Source organism: Ostrea edulis, chromosome 4 (assembly GCF_947568905.1).
Source record: "Ostrea edulis chromosome 4, xbOstEdul1.1, whole genome shotgun sequence".
In the NCBI taxonomy this organism is placed as follows: domain Eukaryota; kingdom Metazoa; phylum Mollusca; class Bivalvia; order Ostreida; family Ostreidae; genus Ostrea; species Ostrea edulis.
In genome coordinates this window covers 29,507,063-29,522,209 of record NC_079167.1, presented here as the reverse complement: position 1 = coordinate 29,522,209, position 15,147 = coordinate 29,507,063, and the positions used below count along the sequence as shown (strand labels likewise).

Sequence of the window (15,147 nt, the reverse complement as noted above, 5' to 3'; positions counted from 1 at the left end):
TATATAAAGCATTCATTTATCGTGATAATCTTTTAACAAAGTAAGACATGTCAATTTTTAGTAATGTGATATGCTCAAGTATATATACATGTCTGTAAAGGTATCACAATGTTAACCAATATGCTGTATTGCACAAGAAATAAAGAATTGAATTGAGTCATATTGATATGCTAGCATTTCCAGGTAGTGCAGGTTCAATTTTGTTTTAAATTGTGGTCCTCCCCAGAGGGATAGGATGGGGTCATAATAGGGGATCAAAGTTTTACTTGGGAATATATGGGGAAAATCTTCTCAATAAGAAAAAGGCCTTTAATATGCAAGCATTCTAAGGTAGTGCAGATTCAAATTTGTTCAGGTGGTGTCCGTTGAGAGTAGGATGGGGCCATAATAGAGTATCTCAGTTTTACATGAAAGTATGTAGGTAAAATTATCTCCTCAATAATGGAAGGGTCATGGATACTCGTATTTTAAAAGATGCAAGCATCTCCAAGTAGTGCATATTCAGATTTGTTTAAATTGTGTCTCCCGTGGTGTAGGGTGGGGCCATGATAGGGGATCAAAGTTTCACATGGGAATATATTGGAAAAATCTTTTTAAAATAATCTTCTCAATAACATCGGAGCCATGGTTATTCTTATTAATGTGCAAGTACCCCCAGTGCAGATTGATGTGACCCCGAGGATAGGTTGGGGCCACAATAGTGGATCAAAGTTTTTCATGGGATATAGGGAAAATCTTTAGAAATAACAGCAGGGCTATGACTGTCTATATTAATATGCAAGCATCCTCAGGTAGTGTAAATTGAATGGGATTTTCCTTCTTGAAATAATGACCCCGTGGGAAGGGTGGGTCTAAAATAGGGGTCCAAACTTTACTTTATAATACGCAATATAATAATTGCTAGAAACATAAATTAAACAGCAGAAAATACATTAGTTTACCTCAATAACATGCAGGCATCATCATATAATACATCAAAGGGACGTTAGGTGTCATTTTGTCATCACAAATTGAATTCAATGAAAATTGCTTATATCATATATTTCAGTAATGACACCAGTATTTAATTATTTGAAACACTTTTTAACTTCAAAACAGGCAGATGAATGTGTAATTTTGGTGATTAAATAATTACATGTATTGTTGTGCAAGACAATGATTTCTTTACACTAAAAGCGGTTACCTAACTTTGTTTTATAAAGTTTCTCTTGTTTTTGTACAAATTAAATGTTTGTTTTTTCAGTCATTAACATATATTCCTATGCCATTGAGAGGTTTTGAGAAAAAAGGTTGTCATCACTTTCACAGCTAATGCCGCTTTAAGTTTAACTAAGATTTTCTGCAGTTCGTTTCTTCTTTCATTTTTTGCGTCTCTAGAGGAGGGGGATCTGTAGGGGGAAAAATTCCCCATATTTGAAACTATTGAAAATATATAGTACGAAGTCAATGGGCCTCTTGTGTAAAGGTACATGTAAAATGTTTAGACTCATACATGTAGATAATTAACTTGGACGGCGCTCATATAAAATTTAATTCATTGTTAATTACTGCTTAATATTGCTAACTCTTTGAAGCTCCAACATGTTAATTTCCCCACTTACGAACAACAGCACGTAAATTTCTCAATTGCATGCAAATCAGCAACTTGTCATGACGTCAGTGGGCGGGGACAATGGAAATTAACATTGAGCACGATGTACAATGTATATTAGATAATACATGTAATTTTGATCTGTTGATTTTATATCTTTATTTAAAGTCTAAGGGGTCTCTGTCTAATTTGTTGGGTGTGAGGTAATTAACTACAATTTGTACCATGGAAAACGTGATAATTTATGCATAGTAACAACTTCGCTTAAAAATTCTTTAAAAACATGCCTGTCATTGATTAATGAATAGCGTACCTGAAATATCATTTCTTGAATTGCGAAGATTTGTTTTAACCATATGCTATGATTAACATATATACATGATAATCGTATTACTATATCGCAAGGTACAAATTTTCTGTATTTCGCAAGTAAACAATATTGAAGGTATTTATCATATATATACATGCATCACCCCTACAGAGTAGTGAGTCAAAAATGACGTAGACATGTTTAGCTACACCCTGATTTTACACCCTCGATAAAAGTTTTGAATATTTAAATAGCATGGAATTGAAGGATGGCTTAAAACTTCCCTATGCAATCATCTTTCAATATATTTGTTTCGTGAAAATAAGTAACAGGTGCATAAAATCACTTCCAAAATCATATTTGAACTAAAGATGATCACATTTGTTGAGTTCTTGAATACCGTACTACTTTCCCCCCGTTGGTATTACCTCAACTGAGGTAGCGCGTATATTATTATTAGGTCTCCATTATACGAAATCACTGGTCCGGAACTCTTGCGGGCCCACAGTGTAAACTGATCAGTGAACAAACAATATATGGATTTTCTTCACAGTCTGTGAGCTCGTTCTGTACAGCTTTCTTCGCTGGGACCCTGCCCTTATTTTCGTACCTTTGTCTCACTCGGACTAGTGGATCGGTGTTTCGTCGGGTGAGTGGTTGATTGTAACAGCGGGAGGATAATCATGAGACAAAGTACCTGTGGGACGGTGATGCTGGTGTGTGCCACAATTTTGGGGCCCATCACTATCGTCTTCCTGGCTGTTTCGTTTGCTACCGATCACTGGCTGGAGTTTAAGGTGGCCCGTGACAAATTTACCGGTTCCAACGATCTGGACAGAGTCGCTCACACCCGATACAGGGGGATATTCCGGGAATGTTACCCAGGAAACGACACAGCATGTAAGTAGAAAGTTAGGGCTAAAAATAGCAAGGGATCATTGCACACCTGAAACAGGTATGTAGCGCATGCCCCACCCAATAATGGCCGATGCTGGTATTTTGTTTTTTATTGTTTTGAAAAATGTGTGTATACAAAACAAAGACATCGTGAATGACCCCTTGGATCATTTTTATTGATCTAACACGCACCTGTAATGAGTGATATTCTTGTCACAGGCCTCTAACAAATGTATTTTCCGTGACAACATGTGTGGCGTTTCACGTCATTATTTCAAAATCTGAACTAGGCGTTGTACACCACAATGTAGATTAGGCTTTTTAATTAAGTTCTGAATGACAACATTTCCAGTATGATATTGTTAAACCGTGTATACTTCGGCTGTTCATGGTGTTATCAATAAAGGGGGGTGTTTACAATGAGGTTGTTCTGTATTGATGGGTAATTGATAATTATATATTCTAATTAGTTTTAATTTTAAAAAAAACCTTGATCACAGTCAGTTCGAAGCAAGGGATGCGCCCTTTTGACCTAGATAGAAAAGTGTCGTGGTTAGGTCAAATTTCGGGGTGTGTTTGTGGAATTTCAAAGATGAGTGATTTTTAACAAATTCCGGTGGATCGCCTCTGAATGAAATCCTGTGTTCCTTTGGGAAGTTTCCCCACCATTCACGCTACGCTGATTAACAGAAATAAACAATTAATGACGGATATCAAGTCATTTCTGATTTTATGCCTAAAGAATCATTAATATTTATCGCAATTGACTCGTTCCAGGGCCGTCTTAGTACGGATTTGCATTTTTTTTTTTTTTTTTTTTTACCTATTTACAAAATACTCCACTTTTATTCCTCTCAAATATACAGAAGCTATTTAAAGGCAGTCGTTCAACTTTTAGACTATCATAATTTGCCCTTCAGGTTCTTAAGTGTAATTCAAAGCTCGTTTTATATTTCCTTTCATCTAATCGTGGTCTGTAACGACTTCTTTTCTCACCCATACAGCATGCACACAGGATAATTCGTTAGATGGGACGCTATGAGGTTTCGTCACACACACAATTCGTCCACATTCGTTGAACTACGAAGAGCAATTAACATAAATTATCATGACAAATTTGCAATTATAGTTTAAAACTCCCTTCTTACACGAAGTTATATCTGACCCTTAGAAAATATTTGACCCGTTCTTTAAGTATACCATACCTAAATGTCACAGAATCTTATATCATTGGGATAGTTGTTTCATTCTATAGTATGGCGCATGCAAGTTGGGCATTATCAATAAACTTCCTTGATTTTTTTTTTTTTTTTTTTGCATTGTGAGCAAGAAAACGAGACATTTCTCAATTTTCAGAGGTGTCGTAAAGCTTGAAAAATGTTGATGTAACATCCGAAGGCGAAATAGATTGAAACATAAGATTGGGTGTCCATTGTGTAGCTTACCAAGAGACCTATATTTAACGTGTTAAGAGTGATGCATCGCTACCCTCTGTTAAACACATTCTTCGCTTAATGTATAGGAATATTCCCAGGAGAAACAAACCCACCCACCCGTGCAGGACGCGTCAATCACACGGTGCATTCAAAGAACACACGCTACTCGTTATGAGTGAAAATATGAGACTGTGTAAAATAATTTGACATTAAAATAAAAAAGATCGCCCTTTGTTCAACCGCTACACGACAGATGGTGCATTATAAGTTACTGTAGTTTTCAAAATGTGATACATTGCAAAACTGTAGTAATGGGTCGATCTTCATATGAATCAATTGTTATTAAATGTACTACAAATACTGAATTAACAAACCGTGTATGTATCCAATATTAATGTCACGGTTTGTGTGTGTCCTTATAAGGGAAATGGCTTTTTTTTATGTTTACAAGTAATTTGAATAACACTGATCCGATTATGATGTAAGTTTTGGCACAACAAACATTTCGATCGGCTTAAAGGTACACACAATTGATTTCCTTATATAAACTTCTCAGCTTTATTGTATTTACCCTGTAAATTGTTAATCTTCTTCCTTGTGGCGAAGTTCTATCAATTACAGATACAATATTACGAGGTATTACATAATACTGTAGAGTAAAGACCACGCTACCAATTAAGATGCCATACCACAAATATCTGGCATTGTTTATATAAAATCTACGCACAGCGAGTAAAAACATAAGAATACTTCGAATTTACCACATAAAACGAACGCTCGTTTAAATCACGAAAGAACAAAGATGGTGTGAAGGTTTGATATCTTGGAAATAATACGTTTATAACTCGGCGATTATCATTGGTCAAGAAAAGTGACGAGTCCACAGGCAAATATAAGAGGCCCCCCCCCCTCCCCCGTCACCCCTGGAGTAGAACATGATTGCACTGACTAAAGACCTCTATTATAATCATTCCCACAATTGATTTCCTTATATAAACTTCTCAGCTTTATTGTATTTACCCTGTAAATTGTTAATATTCTTCCTTGTGGCGAAGTTCTATCAATTACAGATACAATATTACGAGGTATTACATAATACTGTAGAGTAAAGACCACGCTACCAATTAAGATGCCATACCACAAATATCTGGCATTGTTTATATAAAATCTACGCACAGCGAGTAAAAACATAAGAATACTTCGAATTTACCACATAAAACGAACGCTCGTTTAAATCACGAAAGAACAAAGATGGTGTGAAGGTTTGATATCTTGGAAATAATACGTTTATAACTCGGCGATTATCATTGGTCAAGAAAAGTGACGAGTCCACAGGCAAAGATAAGAGGCCCCCCCCCCTCCACCGTCACCCCTGGAGTAGAACATGATTGCACTGACTAAAGACCTCTATTATAATCATTCCCACGTAGAACGTGATTACATGTTATCAAGCAAACATCTAGCTGCAGAACTGTAGCTCTCTGAAAAAATATTTTGACATAACAGAGAGCTACAGAGCCACCCCTTATAAAAACCTTCGATTTACGGCGCACAAAAAGTTGCGCACGGTTGAGGCCTTATATCGTTGTATTCTTGAGTTGCTGTCTCATAAATTTAATATAAAAAAAAATCTTAACATATTTTCCTACTATACTTGTGTCTAAACATACCTTCAAATATTCATTAAAGCCCCATACGACCTGAAAACTCCCAGCTTCAAATGATTTCGTTTGTTGACGTAGCCGGACAATTCGTACCCTGTTGTTGTTGGTATCTATTCATAAAATTCGATATATGTTATGTATTCGCTCTTCATTTATCATCATTACGAATAATTTATAGAAATTAAAAAAAAAATAAAGTTTTTCTAAATGTAAAATAAGCTCTTGATTCATGAAAATGCTACTGAAGTCCTTAACACTCGTGTGGCAGGAATGGAGACCGAACCAGACTAATGAAAGCCGCATTGCCGTGACTTTAGCTATTTGAATAATTATTATCAGAAACTGGGGTGATATATTATTTAAAATATTTAGCTAAAATATTTGTGGGGATATTAATTCACACCTAGACGTTATTGTGCAAGTATGGAAATTAACCAGGATTCGAATTGACCGGCTACCTAACATGGCTACGTCAACAAACGAAATCATTAGAAGCTGGGAGTTTTCAGGTCGTATGGGGCTTTAATGAATATTTGAAGGTATGTTTAGACACAAGTATAGTAGGAAAATATGTTAAGAATTTTTTGATATTAGATTTATGAGACAGCAACTCAAGAATACAACGATATAAGGCCTCAACCGTGCGCAACTTTTTGTGCGCCGTAAATCGAAGGTTTTTGGGAGTTGAACTATGTTCAATCTCCCTGGGTCATCACGCACTTTTCTGCGCAGTAATTTGTATTGATTTGTATAGTGGTCGTCAGTGGGGGTTCTGTGTCAGCTGATTTACTCCTAGGTAAATCAATATAAACTTTTATAAACATCCGCCATTAAATAATCCATGTAACTTTTCTGAATTAATCTAATTTTGATAATTGACATGTAAATAAATGCAATGATATTGTATTCAAATCAATTTGAATACAAGATTTCGATCAAATTGATACTGATAGACATAGAAAAATAAAAGATAAGGTTGAAAATTGTCGTTTGTAGCGCAGCGTCACCTATAAACATTGATAGGGAAACGAACGACAACTGCACACAAGCCCTATTGACACCGTGGCGCGAAATATCGAATATGGTGCGAAACCTCAGAAAATTTACAAGAAATAACTCTACAACATTGTGTATGTGTATATATTTGGGATTTTTTTTTAATGTGATATAAAAGATGCTTGATGTTACATGTAGATTGAATTAAAACACGTCATTCCCAGTCAACAACTTTCGATTGGGATCGGAATACGAAATAAAATTTCTTATATCCGGTGGCAAAGTGAAACTGCTTCATGTTTAAGTTATTGAATTACGTAGTAATTGCACGTTACACATTAGAGAACTGTTCCTTTTAATAAAGAAAGTCACAAAATAGATACAAAATGAGTGTACCTTATTCATTACTGTTACCGAGCTTTCGTCGACTATAATCTCGAAATGGCGTGTTTCGCTGCGCTTGATGACGGTAAGGTCCACATTTTCTACGTGAGTAGTGTGATATTTGTTTATGAATATTTTGCGCATACATGGTATGTCACGACTAGGAATAATGGAAACTTTCTCACCTATGTATGTAAAGACATATTAATCTCTATTTTTAAAAATGTAGAACACTTTTATCAAATGACAATGTTTGAAAACGCTTAGAGCCCCGATGTCAGAATTTCCTTTTCCAAGACATCAATATGTCAAATTCATTATCCTTTTTGAATAGTATGTACCATATTTTGTACCAGTTATCCATTTTGAATCCCCTATTACAATGGGATTTTGCTGCACTCTCTAATGTTTGAGTGGATGTCATGAGTGTGTGTCAAACAGAAATTTTAAGAGCATGGGATAAGGTGCTGCCATGTATTACTTCACTATCAAAGTTTAACCCAGTTGCCACAATGTTGAATTTATGCTGCAAAAAGGATTGGAAATTGCTCTGGTCAAAACACATTGTTTATTTGTCTACTGATGAAAGAGACATGAGGATTCTCCCTCACAAACTGAAAAAAAAAATAGTTATGGATCTTGTACATGTATAGTTTATTAATCACTATAGATTTCCAGCATCACAAGTCTGATTCCACTATATGCTTTCCATACTGTCAGGTTCATTCACCCCCTGTTTGAGCCACAGTATAATATCCCAAATACCTTGGCAATAAATAACATTATTTGACTAGTGTTTCATTTTTAGCGGAGTTGCGATGAAGTCGAACTCGGCTTATGATCTGATGAAGTGCCTTTGGGCGGGCAGGCGGGCACGCATCAACATTTCATTTCCGCACCATAGCTCGTGAGCAAATTATATGATCTCATTCAAACTTAGATGGATTGTCACCCTCAGTAAGATGAGGAAGCCTATCGATTCTGGGGTCACTAGGTCAAAGGTCAAGGTCACTGGCTATAAATAGACTGAAATTTGGAGAAAAGTTTGTTTTCGGCACTATAATGTTTTAACAAATTATAGGATCTCAATTAAACTTAGAAGGATTATCGCCCTTGATGAGACAAAGAAACCTATTGACTTTGGTCAAGGGTTAAAGGTCAAGGTCACAAAGGATTTAAGTCGGCTGAAATTTATGTACGCAAAATTTTGCTCCCTGCTTGATAATTCTTGAAAACTTTTCTGCCGGTTCCCTCTATGCCCATTCCTTGCGCAACTCAGCTTGTGCATTTCCGATGCCCGACAATTTTTAATTTTTTTGCATTTCATTTATTTTGAGTTATTATACAATTATTTTCCATTCCATTGATCCTCTACAGGACTGTAGTATACTCAGGTGACAGTTTAGCATATTGGACTACCTTTTCAAGTAATGAATCTCCTTAGAATTAGCTATAACTAGGATTAAACTTGAATGTATATATACAGGGTTAAAACTTCTTCATAACTGCAAGGCATTGATAACCATATTGATTTGAATGTTTGGGCCATAATATGTGGTCACATTTTTCATGAGAATATAAAGGGGTGAAATTCTAGAAAACAACAACACGACTTCAGTTACTCGAGGATCGTTGTGGTCCATGGGCCTTCCATTATCCATGTTTGCTGTTGTAACGCTTTGAAAAACAACAACAGTTGATTTGTATCTAAAATCATGATAATATTCAGTCATTTATTCCCCTCCCCTTCCAGTGCTGTCTGTTCTAACTGAATTTCCACAATGTTCAACTCCCACGAGTACTTTAAGTACTTTGATTATAAGGGGTGGCTCTGTAGCTCTCTGTTATGTCAAAATATTTTTTCAGAGAGCTACAGTTCTGCAGCTAGCAAACATCAAGCAGGAAGAAAAAAAATACATCGTTCATAAATATTCTTTTGATAATGCAAATACTCGGCAAGTTGTAATGGATTTGAAAAAAAGATTGACTGGTTTTGATAAGATTGTTGTCCCAACTTTCCACGGAGAGTTTGAAGTTGTCTTTAAAAATCGTAAAGTGAGCTTAAATTACAGCGGTATTCGACGTTTAACGTGACTTAGATAGATGGGGATCAGAGGTGCATACAATGCCGAACACTAATTCTCGCACAAAACTCAAAGGTTTCTACATGGGAATCAGATATACGATTCCTGTATCATTACTGAGTTTGATAGGCCAGAAAGTTTTAAATTTTAAAAACATACGACATAACCCTGCCCAGCTCAGCTCTATAAATGGTGTATATACGTACATTTATATATATGAGGGTAATTAACGAAGGGAAAATGAACTCCATGTAATTATTTTGGGACGCTCTCTGACTTAGATGTAATTTCTTCTCGTCCGCGGCTATTAACACCTTTGTTCGACATTGGCTATCAATAATTGACAGTATTACTTAGTCCAATGACTAGGCAAAACCAGCGATCGATTTCACTACAAGTTGTGGAACAAATCGGACAGTACATGTACCTCTCTTCACCACTAAATGTCTACAGTATTCATGAATAAACAAAAGTACGGTAGCATACATGTATATATTTTTGCCCCCTACATGCACGATGCATGTAAATCATGTCGACATGCAAGAAAAGTATGGTACGTTACATCCAAGATAGTTATCTCTACATGCAAGATATAAAGTTAACATACAAGTTACTGATCTACTTAGAGAATCAGACTTTGGTATGAGTAAATTTAATTACTAACCATGTTAACGCCAGCGTCTGGCGCGATACCTGTACACATGCGGGTGTGACCGGTCAACGGGAGGCTTGTCCTTGGCTCCTGATACCACCTCTGGTGTGTCCAGGGGTCCGTGTATGCCCTACTCTTAATTTTATAAATATGTAAATGAGTAATCTTTATTCAGAGTCGGACATGGGGCATTTATATTGCAATACAACATTACATATACATGTATTTTGTATTCTTTATGGGATTTATTAGATTTACCACTGTTCGTTATCTTCACTTTTTATGATACATGAAAGGTGAAGATAACTAACAGCGATCAATCTCATAATCCCACAAGCAATACAAAATAGATAGTTGGGTAAACACGGACCCCTGGACATACCAGAGGTGGGATCAGGTGTCTAGGAGGAGTAAGCATCCCCTGTCGACCTGTCACCCCGCCGTAAGCCCTATATTTTGATCAGGTAAACGGAGTTATCCGTAGTCAAAACAAGTGTGCCACGAAGGGTCTAACAATAGGTATGAAACACGTCAAACAGCATTTGACCCAACGATAGGTTGTATTGGCAAACTGTAAGATACAAAATATTTATGTTGACAATCGAGTGAAGGATGTCGACATGCAACATAATTCTGTTGATATAAACGAGTCGATCGCATGTCCACAATATGTTGCATCTTTCATGTACGATGTCAGATACTGGCATTAGGAGCTCTAAATTTACTCATATTGAAATCAGATTCTCTAAATAGATTGTTACTTGCATATATGGACTTTTTATCTTCAATGTGGGCATAATTATCTTGCATGTTGACATAATTATCTTGCATGTTGACATAATTATCTTGCATGGTGACATAATTATCTTGCATGTAGGAGGCAGAAATATGCCACCAAAGGTCATCGCAAGACTGATTCTTGGATTCTTTTAAACCACTCATAGTAACACAATGCATGTGAACAGACGTTCATTATCATGGTAAGATCAAAGATTGGGATATAAAAATGCAGAATCAAGAACTCATTCCGCACTAGAATGTATCTGATCTGTAGAATCGGTTAGAGACTTGTGGTGGAGAGGGGTGGGGGTGTTAGCGGAAGTGAAACTGACCCACTATTTTTGTTACAGTTTTGCTGACGGCTGAGAATGTGGTGGATAACTACTGTTTTAACATTGACTACGAAGTCCCGGAGTCCTCAACGGCTACACTAAGTACCGAATTTCTGGCCAGAATACGTAAGTTTTCTGTAAACAGATCAAAACAACAGTGACTGTATCCAAGAAAATTACGTACAAGAAGGACAATATTTTCAGTGGATTGAAATTTTTATTCAGAAACAGTATAGACATGCATTGATCTGGTCCACCGAGTACATCTTAGATGGAAAACACTGTGTCTGTAACATCCAACTAAAAATAGTATAATTAAACACTATGTTCGTCATTACATCAATTTCAGACTTATCTCGATGTTTCCTGGCTTTCTACGTGGTGGCGCTAGTCGTCTTCCTGTTGGCCTTTATATTCGGTCTGGTCGTCTGCTGCTGGAGAAGATCTAAATGGGCGTACATCGCTGGTCTGTGTGCTTACATTGCAGGTAAGTCATGAATTAAAATAGAAAGACATTTCATAGTCTTACACACATCGATTCCATGATCGGTTTTTATAAACGTCTCCAATCATTGTGTATTTTCTAGTTTCTTATGCAAGCAATAGTGTATCAACATTAAACATTTATAAATTATATTTCTGTTATTTATACTATGTGTAGATGAGACATTCGCCATAAGAATAGTGAAACGCTGCACTTTAGTTGAGTTTTGTTTTTTCCTGTTTACAGCATTTGCAACAGCGGCTGCCATAGCGTTCTTTCACGGAGCTGAATATCTTGAAAGAAATAAAATCGAGGACAGTACTCTGTTCTATTCCAAATGGTCTGCAGTAAGTTTCTGTCACTGTAATGAGATGTTATCATGTTAGGCGGTGCAATTGTTTATTAAGATAGTGCAGGGACAAATTTCTTAAAAATGTTAGAATATTTTCTAGAATTTTGAATTTACCTTTAAGTATTACTATTTTCTATAGGTCGAACAGATGCTAAGTCTCGATCAACGTTTAGCGAGAATACATTAGCATTAATATTATTAGCATTTGTGTACAACTTTTCCCGCAAAGCGACTAAATAGGGCGACCTTTCGAATGCGACCGGAAAAACCCAGGTCCCGTGTCACAGCACAATAAAGGCTCAAAGGCCACAAGCGCCGAGCATAGGTCTACATTTTGCAGCCCTTCACCGGCAATGATGACGTCCCCATATGAGTGAACAAATTTAATTTCGAACGGGACGTTAACAATATACAACCAACCAACCCCGAGAAGCGTCTTTAGCAATGGAGAGAATTATGAAAGCGTACATTAGTAGATTCGACACGGAATAATGTTTAAAACGTACAGTTCATATTTCAGTTCAATACGCCATTCAGTCCATGCAAATATGAAGTTGGATTTTATATTTAAATCTAATTATATAAATTCTTGTAGAAGATATTATTTAAAACCAGTTTCTTTTTAGAAAAATAGGGAGACCTAAAATGACAACGATTAAAATCTCAGTTTACCCATTCGAAGGGTGGTTTAACTGGTTTCCACTTAGATGTCAATATAAAGAACACAGAAATATCTATAAAGCAAATGTACTCTTATTCCTTGTGCAGTGTATGCAGCATTCTGAAAAACGTCCTCAATACACAAACAGAACTACTCATATAAAGTTGTGAAATAGATGGTATATCCAAAACTTATAGTCGTGAATTACTACTATGCACAACATCACAAATGTGCAATTTTTATTCTTTTATTTTTGCGTCAAAGTATATCAAGATAAAAACTGAATTTCAGAGAAAATGAAGCAAAGTTAAAAATTCAGGGTCGTATATCCTCATGTAACAATTACTGCAAATACCCTTTTTGGGGGTTCCCGTGGGAATCCGGGTTAGAATCAGTCCTCGGTACCCCTTGCTTGTCGTAAGAGGCGACGAAATGGGGCGGTCTTTCGGATGAGACCACAAAAAAAAAAATGAGGTTCTCTGTCCCAGCAGGTGTGGCAGGACAAAGATCCCTTCCTGCTGAAACGCCGTAAGCGCTGATCATAGGCTTAAATTTTAGTACCCGTGTCCTTATGAGTGAATTTTTTTAGCAATATAGAAAAAATGGAGCATACAGAGGAATACTGTTTTGATGAATAAATTATGATAAGACTTCAAATAGAAATCTGAAGATCTGCACAAAGTCGGTCAATATACACGGAGTAATAATTTTGAAATCCTTTTTTTTTTCAGAGTCTTCAAAACGCTACAACTCGCTCCTACGGCTGGTCCTACATCCTTGGATGGGTTGGCATGATCATGGCTGCGCTCTCTGCTACGTTTTACTCTGTTGCTGGATGTTACATTGGAGGCGAGCGTTATGATGATAAAGAATATCTGGACAAGAGGCGGGAAATCATGGAAACTCAAATGGGAGCAGACTACTACTATGGTAGACCCTATCCTCAACCTGCCATGATGGGCCCCTACGTTTATGACATGGATTCTAGACGCCCCCTACCGGCCATTGGATATGGTGATCCGTACACAGTTTCATGGAGCTAAAGTGTGAAAGTTATAGACATTTTCTACCTATACAACACATTTTTGTATGCTTTAAACGTTAGTTATGGACAGACGATTGATACAGAATGCTCCAAGCAATTCAAGGAAAATTCTACAAGAGTTGTATGAATGGAGGATCCACTGCTATATAGCTGTAAGATATCTCGAATGAACCGATAGTAATTCTCGAGCAGACATTCCCAATATTCTCAAATGTCTCCATAGAAATACGCAAAAAATTCTATTTTTATCCAGCCTAATCACTTTTCCAATTGGTTATTTTTACAGTGAATATTTAGATATAATCTTTGAATGATGAACATCAATTAAAGTTGTTGAATATGGGAGTTTTTAAGGGGGGGAAATGAACAAGGGTTAGGGGCGATTATTAATTATGTTTTACGAGTAATAACTTTAATATTGTCGAATTCAGACACCATTTATTCTTAACCATTGTATGAAAGAAAATAACTGTTTAGAAGGATCGACAATGCTAATCTGATGTGATGTAAATTGATGTATGTCTGAAGAAGAAAGCATTCTCCTAATAACATTCATATCTTTATTAATCTTTTACTGTTCAACATATTAGTTTGTGCATGTACATATATGTTACATTTACATAATACACCAATTGAATATATTACAGAATATATCTGGGAAGAAATTGTAAAAAGTTAAACTGTGAATATATTTTCATAATACTTCGTGTTCGTATATTCTTACTCGACCGTTTCCAAAGTAGTATACATGTACTTCCAAAAAAGCTTATTTAATGATGAAAAAAAAAAGATTCGAAAGCCAGCATTGATTTTAGAATTTTTCATGCAATGAACCATAAAAGGATGCTACAAGATTTCTAAAAGGACAAAAATCAGCAAATGTTTGGATTTCGTTTTTCATATATCACTGTTTTAATGCAATATCATCAAAATAAACTTTATCTTTTATTTACTTGTAACTGTATTTTCCTGGGTGCCTGGATACAAACAGTCCCCATGGAATAGTCATATCTGACATCCAACTCCAGAATTCTATATCGTAAGATCGAATCTGCGCACTAAAGTCGTCCCCCCCCCCTCCCCTTGCCAGCGAAGAAAGTAATGGCATGGAGAATAGGAGGATTCGTGTAGATTTCACCACAAGTTGGTAAAGACTTTAAATTTGTATATTTTCGTGGACTAGGCCATTTATAATCATTTGAAGGGAACATCTCACCTCTGGTATATCAAAGGGTCTGTGTTTGCCCAAGTCTCTGTTTTGTATTGCTTGTAAGAGTTCTGAGATAAATCGCTGATCGTTATCTTCGCTTTCAGCGTACACACAAATGAAAAGAAAATTTTAGGTTTGCGAGGATGTAGTTTTTTTTATTGAATGCGTATGAAATCATAAGTATGCAAAGATGACTATGCTTATAATTGGCATTTAAACACGCATAACCTTGCATGTCTTATGTAACTGACGAAGTGGAGGTGAATTTA

The 15,147-nt window shown here is 36.2% G+C and overlaps 1 protein-coding gene across 1 annotated transcript; it reads left to right on the top strand.

Moving 5' to 3' along the window:
- LOC125671784 (transmembrane protein 178B-like) lies at positions 1 to 14,616 on the top strand. Its single transcript, XM_048907690.2, has 5 exons — positions 1 to 2,801; positions 11,145 to 11,252; positions 11,476 to 11,613; positions 11,857 to 11,957; positions 13,355 to 14,616. Exons 1-5 carry the CDS (start codon positions 2,585 to 2,587, stop codon positions 13,664 to 13,666), a joined length of 876 nt encoding a protein of 291 aa, XP_048763647.2. The 5' UTR covers positions 1 to 2,584; the 3' UTR covers positions 13,667 to 14,616.
- The last annotated feature ends 531 nt before the right edge of the window (positions 14,617 to 15,147 follow it).